The 13,051-nt window shown below is 30.3% G+C and overlaps 1 protein-coding gene across 1 annotated transcript; it reads left to right on the forward strand.

The window, feature by feature from the left end:
• Nucleotides 1-8,694: 8,694 nt before the first annotated feature.
• On the forward strand, nucleotides 8,695-12,649 carry LOC100789065 (uncharacterized). Its single transcript, XM_006585703.4, has 8 exons — nucleotides 8,695-9,846; nucleotides 10,374-10,419; nucleotides 10,536-10,628; nucleotides 10,739-10,858; nucleotides 11,402-11,500; nucleotides 11,947-12,006; nucleotides 12,100-12,194; nucleotides 12,267-12,649. Exons 1-8 carry the CDS (start codon nucleotides 9,050-9,052, stop codon nucleotides 12,382-12,384), a joined length of 1,428 nt encoding a protein of 475 aa, XP_006585766.1. The 5' UTR covers nucleotides 8,695-9,049; the 3' UTR covers nucleotides 12,385-12,649.
• The last annotated feature ends 402 nt before the right edge of the window (nucleotides 12,650-13,051 follow it).

The following is a 13,051-nucleotide window of genomic DNA, read 5'->3' on the forward strand; positions in this document are numbered from 1 at the left end:
GTAAGAAAGAGCGTGACAAAGTTTATATATAGGCAACGAAAATCCACCTTCCCAACGTGCTATTACCAAAATGGGCACGCTTGCGGTCGGTGTTGAGAACCTTTCCATTTTTTTTATTCGATTAAATATCCATGTCAGAGAAAAAAATATTACTAATAAAATAAATGCGCATAAATAGCATGCAATCATAACTACTGAATGATATCACATGGATCATTTTAGGAAAAATTACTTCTTTTTGAAAGTAGATATTTAATTTTAATTGAAAAAACGATCTAAACCTTTTTTTTTACTGAAAAAATGAACTAAACCTATTATATCCCTTATATATGCAATGTTATTTCTTAAATAAGTTTTCAATGGAGGCAAATTGATATATGTTTGTATCACTTTATTTTTTAAAGTTAATTGCTTGTTTCTATTAATTCTTTAGAGAAGTATTTTAATCATTAACTTAATTTCTGGAAATGATGAAATTACAGATACCCTGGTATTGGTTTAAAAATTCTAATTGAGAAGAAATCTTCAGATAAAGTCAATAAAAATAGTTTAACCAATTCAAAGGATCGAATTAATAAGTTTTAAATCAATTTGAATTTTTGCCGAAAAAATTCAATTTTAAATTTTTGTTTATGAAACAGGGTAAAATTGGAACTTGAAGTGAATTAATAGGGGTGTATTGGGTTGGTTTGGATTGAGTTTAGTTAAACTCATCATCTAACCCAATTAAATTTGAATGGTTGGTTTAAAGTTTTTTTTTAAAAAAAAGTTAAAATTTGATCTAAATCAATCCATTTGTAAATAATTTGGATTAAGTTAAGTCAATGAGTCAAATTTTTTTTTTTAAAACGTAATATTTTTTGTAAACTAATTTTTTTTATTAAATTAGACACAATTATTTCTTATTAGATTTTTACTAAAAAGAAATTTTTGTGATAATGTCACACTCCACTCCACTTACTCCTATTTATATATGAGTTTCTATTCACACAATGAGAATAAATTTCAAATAATTTTTCTATCAAAACCAACGAGACATTATGAAACCTATTCTTTATAAATAGATTCAAAATATTTATAAAAATTCATTTAAAATAACTTCAATCAATAAAATTATTGTCGTTATGATCCTAATAGTTAAAGATGTGTTGATACTTACTCAATTCAGATTATAAATATATGTAATCAATAATCAATAATATTTAATTTTAAAAAAATTTAAAAATATATATTATATATTACATATATTAATAATAATAATAATTTAATATAAATTAGCGAATTAACTAATCGAATCAATATGTCAACAAATTTAGATATTAAAATTCATTATCTCACTCAAAACTTAGATTTGATTGGTTTGAGTCTATTTAAATCATTTTGGATCAATTTAAGCTTCTGGGTGATCCGCACCGGCTTACACCCATAGACCCATAGAATTTACAAAATTGATCAATTGACCATGAGCTCATGGTTTTCCTTCTAACGCAACTGGCGGAGAGGAAGTTTACAGCTTATTTGCGCGTTCAACGCGTTTTGCCTCCATTCCTTATTCTGTGAGTGAGTCAACTAGAAGCTGCGCATTGTCATCACCTCTCACGAGAATATATTCAAGGTTAATTATACTTTTAATGGAAGATAATAATTAACATAAACAGAGAGGTTTCTTTTTACTTTTTTTTTTCTTTCTTCTTTTTGGTTCACGCTTAGATTTGTAGCTAACTTTTCTCTGTCTATTGAGAATATAAGTGAGTGTTTAAGTTGTAAATTAAGAAATTTCCGTCGTGGCCACATTCTATTAGTTGTACCACGTGCAAGGGGATGGAAGAAATATGCATCAGATGTAAATAATGTGCGATTCGAGTAAATATTTTGGATTATACAATGGATTATAAAAGGACTATAAGAACTTTAGGTATAAGGTACCAATAGATAGTCAAAAATAAAAATAAAAAAGTACTAAGTGAGGAGGGAGAGAAAAAAATATGAATAGTCATTTTTATCTTAAAATATATATAATTCGCTAATAAATTTATTCATTAAAGATTAAAATTTTAAATTTAGTCTCTAAAAGTGTAAAAAAATACAATAAATTTATATGGTTGTTAACTTTCATCCATTACCGTTAATAAAATAGTCTACGTAATACAGAATGATAAATTTGTCACAAATTAATTGTCAATGTGGTTATGCTTAATAGATTGAACGAAAATGTTATTAAGTTATCATTATTTGACCTAAATGTCAGTAATTTTTTGTTGGATGAAAATGTGAGTAATTTTTTTGAATCAAAATGTTAGTACGTTTCCATTGAACCAAAATGTCAATAAATTATTATTATTGGACCAAAATGTCAGTAATTTTTCATTATATAAAAAATTATTGACATTTTGATACAATGGGAAATTATTGACATTTTGGTCTAATATTGATAACTTACTGATATTTTGGTCCAATGAAAATTTACTGACATTTTGGTTAAAAAAAATTAATAACATTTTCCTCCAAAAAATACTAACATTTTTTTCCAACAAAAAATTATTGACATTTAGATCCAATAATGATAATTTACTAATATTTTTGCCCAATCTATTTAACATAATCACATTGACAATCAATTTTGTAACAATTTTATCCCTATGTGTCATGTTGACTATTATATTAATGGTAATGGATAAAAGTTAATGATCGAATAAATTTATTGTACTTTTTATACTTTCAGGGACTAAATTTAAAATTATAGTATTTCAGGGATGAATTTATCAGCAAATTAAAAAAATGATTATTAAAAAAAATAAAAAAAAATAGTCTACGTCAAGAGTGTTTATAAATTAATTTGAATTGACTTTGAAGGAAAAAAACTACTTTTAAAAAACCCATAAGGTTAATTTAGATTGGTTTGATAAAAATATTTCTTTCGAGCTAATCTAGTCTAATTCTTTTTAAAGTTTGGATTGAATTGATTATTTCAGTTTTTGCTTTATGTAGTATTTTTCAAGGGATGATTCTTTAATTTATTTTTTTTGGACTTAAACAAAAAAAAACTCTTTAATTTTTTGGTTGAACATAAATGAAATTTCATTAATTAGAGTAAGAGTAAAGTCTTAAACTAAAAAATAAATTATTCTCTTGTCTAATTTTTCATTTAAGAAACAACACTCATTAGATAAATAACCAAAAAACCTTATATCTCATTATAAATCACAACTTGGTATAAATTATAAACAAAAAATTGAAATGATTTCAAATTTATTTGAAGATAAAATAATAAAATAATATAAATTTAATATTTTTGCAATTCAATTTGACATGAAGCCTAAGATAAAACTGAACAGAATAAAATATATGTCAAATTGAAAATGTTTTTATCAACAATTTAATTAATGTGCATACTTTAGAATTAATTCAGTGGTTTGGTTGGTAAAGTTTTTTTTTTTATTTATTATTTAGATGGCATATATCTTTAGGATCACTAGGCATTATAAGGATGATTTAATGATAAAAATAATAGAATAGGGAGAAAAAATTGTACCTTCGAATTCCTTTATTAACCTAAACTAACAACTAACATTAAAAAATTTAGTGATAAAAAAATCTTTTAGGGTTATTATAGGCTATCAAACCTCCCTCCAAGTATTCAATAAATTCGACACTTAAAGTGAAAATAATTTGAAGTCAGATTCACGCATGGTAATGATTTAGTATGGTTTAAATGAATTTTTCAACGCCCTTAATTTTGTCTTTCATCCTACATTTCACTTGTCATAGTGTTTAAAGTTCACGATCTTCCACAATTTAAGTTCTAACTTTTCTCTCACGTCTAGATTAACGATATAAAGTACATGTATATTTTCTTACAAAATAAGGCATAATGTATTAAAAATTGTTTGATTAAAAAAATTAATGGTCATATTCACAGAAAACAAGCTTCCAAAAGTAATCGTCTCATTTCAGTTTTGGTATTCCATCCCTTGTTTCTTTCCTTTCATTTTTTCTTTCTTTTTTAATGAGGAGGATGGCCAAAGGCCCTTACATCCCTTTGTTTCTAATGGTAGGATTTTGTCATTGTGCTTCGCAGTTCGAATATAATAAGGATTTGGTTTTCTTTTTTATGTCATGAAAAAGAAAAAAGTAAGACATGCCAAGTTTAACGAATTTCAGCAAAAAAAAAAATTATAATGAAAATATCATTTCCTTTTTTTTTAATTTAAGATCATTGACATTTTTTGGTGTTAAGACCATTGACATTTGAATATTACACTGAAATTCAACTAATTTAAATTGAGTTAGGCGAGATTAATTCTCCCTTCAAAATTTTAGTATATCCTCATTACATTTTTTTTGTTGATGTTGTCACAGTTAGATTTTCTTTTTTATTTATGAAACAACGTTTTTTTTTTCTCTATAAAATTAGTGCGAATTTGAAAACGTCGTAATTTCTCTATAATTTATAATTATTATTAAAAATCAATGTTTTTTAAAGATGGAATTCAAAATATCATTATTGACACTTGACAATGATCATGGAAGCTGGGTTTTCATGTGCGCTAATGCATTGACCAAATCACCATAATTATACTGCTTTTTCATCAAAGTAGATTGCGCAAGCTTCAAAACTAAGAATGGACTTTGCTTCAGAAGTTAGAAAATAAATACACATTGAGTAAATTTGAAGCTATAAAAGAGAAAAGATTTAACAATTTCAATTTTATATTGAAAGGGAAAAAAATATTCCTTAGATTGTCCTTGACGTCTCAAGGAAATAAACCATTTCTCACATGTCTATCAATTAAAAAAATAAAAAGCAAAGCAATATAATGTTAAGCAAAAAAAAGAAAATAATGTATTATATTCCTTAGTTGCCTTTCGATTTGTCCAAATTTTGATTCTTTGAAAAAATCAATCTAGACAAAAATATGATGACTACTTTGATAAAATATCGTCATATATAAAAGATATGCAGTTTTTGTGTCAAATTAGGTTTTTTTATTGTTTTTTTTAACAAAATACCATGTCTATGTAAAAGTTGTTTCCATATTTTTATTTAGAGTAAGAGTGAAGTCTTTTTTATTTTATTATTATTATAATATGAGTAATTAATACAAGAATTCTTCGATTATATAAAAAAAAACTTCTAAAAAAACTATGGACTTCGGCCTATGATGAACCATAATGATGAGCAAAGGCAGTTGCTTGGGGCATAAGCATTTTTGTTGGGGCACCTAGCAATAGGGTGAAAGGGCGAAAATGTCCTTCACCCTTTAATATAAAAGCGGCATAGTGACTCATTCGTACGAGTCACTGTTCATTTTCGAAAACGCTTCTTCTTCTTCCTCCGAGAGAAAGCTTCTTCTTCCGAGAATTCTTCTCCTCATCTGCACTGCCTCCTCTTCTTCTTCCTCCCGTGAACTCTCCACTGTATGTTGCGGCCTCTTCTTCTTCGTCGGTTTTGTAACTTCTTCCTCACTGTTGTGGCCTCTTCTTCTCCCGTTTTCGAGGTTAGTGAATCTTCTTCCTCCTGTGGTGCTTGTTCTTCCTTGCCATTAGATATTGTGTATTATTTTGTGTTTTGGTTTGCATTGGTGTTGCTTGTTTTGTGTATTGTTGTGTGTACTATTCTCTGCTCCATGGAAATTCTCAAAAATTATGTTTCATGTATTGTTGTGTGGATTGTTCTCTGTTACCTGCCATGCTTCTTTGCTCCATGGAAATTCTGTGAAAAATCTATACGGCAATCCGTATGAGCCATACGGATTGTTGATCCGTATGACTTTTTTTTTTTAAAAAAAATTTCTATTATACGAATTGTCAATCTGTATGAGTTTTTTTTTTAAAAAAAATTGATTTTTATTAGAAAAAAGTAGGAAAATTAAAAATATTTATATTAATTTTAGTTTGTTTATTATTACTTTTGTGAGTGATTTATTTATTAGATTTGTAACGAAAAAGTAGGATTATATTACAATTTAGATTAGATTTTTAAAACAAACATGAGATTTGAGAAAGAAAAATTAGATTAGAAAAAAGAAAATGTTAGTAAAACAAAAATAGTAAAATATTACTTTGTCAAATATATTTCAGAATGTCATGCTCTCGTCCGTCGTCATCATGTTGAACCAGCCTCAATGAGGAACTAGAGCAGCTTCTTGTGACTGTGCCCAGTAAGAATTAACATATAGTTGCTTGAATGTTAATTTTGTTAATTGTTTGAATGCCTATTAATTGCTTGAATGTTAATTATGTCAGAATTAACAATTGAAGAGCACATAGAATGAAGGGAAATGACAAACATGATGCTGAATGTCATGGTTCCACCAGAGACTTTTTTCCAGACCATTCAGGCCAGGTACCAAGTCATGTTCATTTTGATTTAATTAACATATGATTTTTCTGTTATTTCGTGTAACTAACCAACCTTATTTTGTGATATCAAATGTAGATTTTCGGTAAAGTTAATAAGGTATATGCTGTCAGGTGGAAGGACGTACTTGATGGCATATGGCATTTGGTTGACAAAGACGGAAATTATCATAACGTTGTTTACAACAAAGATTTGGACTAACCAGCCATTGTAGCAGGGTGGACAACATTACGAGATTTTTACCAGCTAACCGAAGATCATTTAGTATCCTTAACTCATTATGGTAAGAGTGCATTTTTTCTTACCATATTCAAGACCAGTTGTTTTCCTAGATCATTCCCAAGATGACACTCTTTATACCATCAAGTGCCAGATTTGTCACCTTCAAGGTTTATCTCACTTAGCAGAAAGTTACTTGTAGCAGTCTGGTAAGCAACTTTCTAATTTAGTTGTCAGCATTTCTTTATTTTTCAAGTTTTAAATTTCATAACATAAATTGTTGACATAATATTTCTTTATTTGTTAGAACGTTCCAAGTAGCATGTATTATTTTCTTAAAGACAAAGGTTGGACTCATTTGCACTTGGAGGACATTGCAGAATGCCAACTTGTGTTCAATGATTGGAGAAAGACACTTAAAATTGGAGCTGGATGGAAACATTTATGTGAAACCTTGTCCTTGATAGCTGACATAGAAATAGTTTTTGAATTCATTGATTCCAATGTTAACTGTGTGCTTTATTGGCCATGTTTATGAATATTTTAATTACTATGAACATTTCAATTATTATGAACATTGTAATTACTTCTGAACAATTTATTTATATAATAGTTGTTTTATAATAATTGTTTTATGATGTGTTAATTCTAAATTTGTTGCAACAATGTTCTTATATATAATAATTGTTTTGTCATGTCTAATATAATCCCATTGTTTTTGAAAAAATTTGGTCAAGTTTTTGAAATAAATTATTTTTTATTAATGACTAAATGAAATTTTTTTTATCATTGTTAAATTTAACCAATTATTAAATTAAAATTAATAACTAAATTTAACCAATAACTAAATTAAAATTAATCATTAAAATATGTTTTTAATTGTTTTGTAAAAATGGCTTGTATTAAGCCAAAAAATTTGACGTACGTACGGATTGACAATTTGTATGGGCCATACGGATTGACAATCTGTGTGATCCATAGTGATTGCTGATTCATATGAATTATACAGATTGTTAATCCGTATGAACCATACGGATTGCCCATATGGATTGTCAATCCGTATGTACGTCAATTTTTTTTTTTTGCACTCCAACAACGGAAATTTGCCAAAATTCATTGTATACTACTCACAAACACACGTACACCATCGAAGACCAAATACGCTTTCAAACCGTCCTTAACGAAAGCAACTTACACTAAGTCACAAAAATTTTGCAAAAAAAATGGCACTGTAGAAATGAAAAATTGAACCTGCTATTTACAACCAAAAATACAATAAGGGTATTTTTGGCATTTTCAGAATTTGCTGGGTGCTCCAGCAAAAATGCTGGGTGCCCCAAGCAATTTCCATGAGCAAATGGACTAACGATTAAACCTAAGCCCAAACAATTGAACTACTCTAGGCTTGGTCCAAGACTTGATTAGGCTCTTTCCGTTAACTAGTCCATGGGAATAAAGATTAGTCCTTTTTGTTTTTAAGGCAATATAAAGAGTAGTCCTCCTTTTTTTAATACTGAAAATAAGGATTAGTCCTTAAACATTACCATATTTCTCATATGACTTTATACGAATAACAAAGATTTTTCCTAAAGGTCAAATTTGGCAAAACGAATGTTTTAACACTATCGAGAAGTAACATGAGAATACAATTTTTTTATAATTGGTAGAAGAAAATAAAAATATTTCTCAAACGTAAAACATTTTAAAAAATATTAATTGATAATGAAAATAAAATTTTCCCATTTTTGTAGGTGAGAACAAACTTTTACATAGTAATTAATTATAATGAATTTTGGTAGTAATTGACCAGAAATATAAAGAAAAATTAAATAATAACCAAAATTATTTTATAGATTTTCATGATTCCTACTTTAAAAGAATCTCATTTCTAAGACTATGCAAAAAAAAATAAAAAAATCTCATTTCTTAGAAAATGATTAAATTAGGAACAGACAAGCCCTCATACTAATTCCGTAATATTTTATGCGTCAAATAGCTTTTCCCCGTAGATATATCTCTTTCAGTGAAGATATATGGATTTTGTCATCTATTTTTTTTGGTACAGAGGATTTTCTCATCTTGATTCGCCATTCTTGATGGTGTTATGCAAAACCTTTCACGCTTGAAAAAAAAAAACCCACCTTTTATCCGAAAATAATAAATATTCAATTTGCAACAACTGTCTATCCCAATCATAAGAGGGTTGGGTTGTTTATGTTTATCAAAATTCAACGGTAAAAAAAATATATGGGAACAAAAATAAAAAAAATTAAATAAACAAAAGCAAATAGACAAATAAGGCACAGGAAAAAAAAATAGCCGTTACGAAATGGGAGCCTGAAGTAACGTTCCAATTTGCTCTCCTCTTTCTCAACCTCTTTTCTTTTCTTTCATTGCACAACCACCACAATCGCTGAAACCTTTTTCTTTTCTCTTTCTTTCTCCTATCAAAGCACCCCCACTTTTCCGATGGCCGCCGTAGCATCATCACCGACGCCACGTAAGTCTCGATCCAAAAACCTCGAGAATTTCGATCCCAACAAACAACAACAAAGCCCTGTTTTCAAACCCTCTTGTTCCTCTTCTTCTTCTCCTCTCGTGAAACCAAAGAACCCTAATAATAAAGTCAAGTACTTCTCCCCTCAGAACAAGATCCGGCAGAGAAAGTTCTTGGTCGCAAAGAAGAAGAAAGAGACGAAGAAGGAAGAAAAAGAGGGTTCGGGTGCTGCTGACTCTTGCAAGTGCAAAGCAACTGGTGCAAATGCCAACAAGAACCACAAGTGTGTCTGTGTGGCTTATAACAACCTAAGGAAGTCCCAGGAAGAGTTCTTCAAGAACAAAGATGATGGTGTTGTTGAAGAAGGGGGTTTTGAGAGTGAGACTGAGAGTGTGGTTGTTGAAGAAGAAAAAGAAGGAGAATCATTATTGGGGAATGGTTTGGTTGTGAAGCGTAGGAGGGAGAGGTTGATGGAAGAAGCGAGGAAGAGTGTTCCACAAAGTGGGTCTGGGAAAGTTATGCATTTGGTGAAGGCATTTGAGAAGCTTCTCTCAATTCCCAAAACCGAGGAAGAAGAAGATGAGGAGGAGGGATCTAAATATCAAGAGAAGGATGATAACAAGATGGTGGGGAAATGGGCACTGCCAGGGTTGCAGCAACACGATTCTGAGGTTTCATTTTGCCCACCAAACTGTGTCCTCACATTGCAAAACCTCGGCTTGGATCCTGGGGCATCAGTTTCGGCTTCGTGGGATAGCAGCCGTGCAAGGTTTGGATTCACTTTTGAGAGAGAAAAGAAAAACAACTTTTTATCTGCTTTTTTCTTATGTTATTTTGATGAACAAAACTTACATACAATTACTTACTATTATCAGTATTTAGAATTGGAGTTTCAACTAGCTAACTTGTGGTAATAACTTCAATGCAAATCTTGATTATACAAATTAGTGATGTGAAACACCAATTCTAATTGGAGAAGGACCCCAACTAGAGTAGTGAGTACTTAAGAAACTGCATCTAAGTTTTGTTTTATTTAACATTATCAACCGATTAAAAATTATCATTGATATGACTCTTGAGATAGTTTGTGTAAAAGTCAGTAAACTTACTGGTGGATTTTGTAAATTGTAATTGAATTGTCAACTAGTAGACTATTTACTTTTTCGTAATTATTAATTAAGTTGTTTTGAACATAAATTAAGATCCAAAACGCATTCATGTTTGATTTTCGTTGATCCCTTTCTAGTGTTAATTTCAGTGTTGTGTTGATGTTTGCTTACTTTCTATGTTTTGCAGTGTGTCTAGCAGGACTTCTACTGGGGGTCGAAGAAGCAGGAGAAATGTAAGACTTGAGTAAAAGTTGTTTTTTTTTTTTATTAGAATAAGTTCAGAATAGTCAATGGTTTGAATAATGTTCATCAATCAGAGTATTGATTTTAATTGAATGATTTATTTCAGAGCCTGGAATCATCAAGTACTTTTGGGAGAAGAAGGTTGAAAAAGAAGCAGCAGAAAGTGACTAGCCAGAAGCCATTCAAGCTAAGAACTGAGGTAATTGTTGGCAACTGATTGATTGATTGGTCATTTTTAAAGTTCATTTTTTTATATTTTTTTTTCCAAACAATTTGGATGGTAACATTTTTAATGGAATACTACTGCAGCAAAGGGGCAAGTTAAAAGAAGAAGAATTTGTAAAGAAGATACAAGAGATGGCAGCAGTAGAAGAGAAGCAAAGGATACCTGTTGCACAGGGTCTTCCTTGGACAACAGATGAACCAGAGGTAAAGTTTGTTTTGTTATGGATTGAAAGTCATTTTTTTTCTCTGTTGCATACCACTATGTTTGATTGTTTGTGCTCCAAAACTCATTAATCCAATGACATATTTTGTCCCATGTGGTTATGTTTGCAATTGCTATGGTTGATTACTAGGGCATTCTTTGGAACTACTATTTCAGTGCTACTATGTTTGTGCTCCAAAACACAAACTCGTTTATCTAATGACTTATTTGATCCCATGTGATTACTATAATTGATTACTAGGCATTCTTTAGTTCTACTGTTTCAGTCCTATTATGTTTTTTTTTTGTGCTCCAAAACTGAAAAACTCTTTAATCCAATTATATATTTGATCCCATGTGTATATGTTTACAAATGCTATAGTTGATTACTAGGCGTTCTTTGGCGCTACTATTTCAGTGCTACTGTTTGTGTTCCAAAACACTTAAACTCATTAATCCAATGATATAATTGATCACATGTGGTTATGCTTACAATTGTTATAATTAATTACTTGAGCACTCTTTGGTTGGTGATACTATTTCAGTGCTTGGTTAAGCCTCCGGTGAAAGATATCACAAGGCCTGTTGACCTGAAACTTCACAGTGATGTGCGGGCATTAGATCGTGCTGAGTTTGATCATCAGGTGCCTCTTTCACATCTGATTCAGCCGGTTTTCTTTTTCTCATTATTGTTGTACATGTTTTTTCATATTATGTCTTGTATTGTGACGTTGTTTTTCCTAGGTTTGCCCAAGTACTTGTACTTTAAAGTCCTAGGGACAATTTTAACAGCTGAATTCATCATACACTAGGCAATCTCAATTGAGTTATGTTTTGTATACTTGCCAAGTTGATCTTTATCTTTTGTATACTTGTTGTACACGTTCTTTCCTATTAGTATGCCTTGTATTGTGGCATCGTTTTCTTAGGTTTTGCCCAAGGACTGATTTGTGTTGTAAGGTCCTAGGGATAATTTTAACAGCTGAATTTGTAGACTAGTCAAATCTCAATTGAGTTATCTTTCATTTTTGGAAGAAGACATGGATTGTAGGAAATGGAAACAAGATTTGATGATTGTTGAATCATGCAGGTGCAAGAAAAATTGAGCTTAATAGAGCAATACAAATTGGAAAGGGAGAGACAACAGAAGGTGCACTGTTAATATCCACAGATATTCCTGCTTTGCTTTTATTCATGCTTCCTTTTATTAAACACTGATCTCCTGTATGTTACTCCAATGTAGTTGGCAGAAGAAGAAGAACTAAGAAGGTTGAGGAAGGAACTAGTACCAAAAGCACAACCCATGCCATATTTTGATAGACCTTTTATTCCAATGAGGTAAGGATTGATTTAAAGTTGCTTCTCTTTATAGAATGGTCTGCCTCACAAGTTTTTTTTGTATGCTCCAAGGTCAATGAAGAATCCAACTATACCTAGAGAACCCAAGTTTCATAATCATAAGAAGATCAAGTGCAGCTTATCATCATGGAACGATATGAGCCCGTACTCCTCCAGCTGCCTTAACTAAGTTTCCAAAAGATTATTTGTTGATGTGAATTGTGAAGTGAATATTCTTTTCATCCCCTTGCCCCGTTTCTCTGAATAATCTTCATTTTTTATGCAGGCAACAAATTTAGTTGCACATTCTTTCTTCTCTCTCTCTTTTTTTTTTTTTTTTTATGGTTTTTGGTCTTTTTGTACAGTGTTTGAAAGATTGAATACTGAGCAATTTGATCTTGTCTTCCAAAGAACCATCATTCACAGTGAAGACCTAATTTAATTGCACATTCTTCTCTTCTTGGCTTTGGTTTGGCAAGTGTTTAAAATGATTGAAGCGTCAATATCAACAAAAGGGAACTTGGATACAAGTGTGGAGTTGTAGAGTTAGGTTCTTTTTCATAAAAATGAAAAAAAAAAAACCAGGAAGAAAAACAAGCCAAACAACAGAATATATCCTCATCAATTTCTGAGTAACAAAAGCGAAACCAAGTACGCTATCATGCTTCACTCAATCTTTTGTGAGTTTAATTTAATGACATTTTGATGATATTCGAAATGGCCTTTAGTGCCTGTTGGCTTAACTTTGAAGTAGATTTGAATTACTTGGATTTTAAGTAGGTTAGAATATACTAGGATTTTGTTAGGATATAAGGAGAAGGAAGAGTTAGTTAATAACGTTAGAATATTAATGAGTT

This window comes from Glycine max, chromosome 8 (genome assembly GCF_000004515.6).
Source record: "Glycine max cultivar Williams 82 chromosome 8, Glycine_max_v4.0, whole genome shotgun sequence".
Lineage (NCBI taxonomy): Eukaryota > Viridiplantae > Streptophyta > Magnoliopsida > Fabales > Fabaceae > Glycine > Glycine max.

Excerpts from the sequence above, each read along its gene's own strand:
- LOC100789065 (XM_006585703.4), top strand. The coding sequence starts at position 9,050 with ATGGCCGCCGTAGCATCATCACCGACGCCACGTAAGTCTCGATCCAAA. Across the intron at positions 10,859-11,401 it reads GGACAACAGATGAACCAGAG|TGCTTGGTTAAGCCTCCGGT; the intron begins GTAAAGTTTGTT and ends ATACTATTTCAG. Across the intron at positions 12,007-12,099 it reads AAAGGGAGAGACAACAGAAG|TTGGCAGAAGAAGAAGAACT; the intron begins GTGCACTGTTAA and ends ACTCCAATGTAG.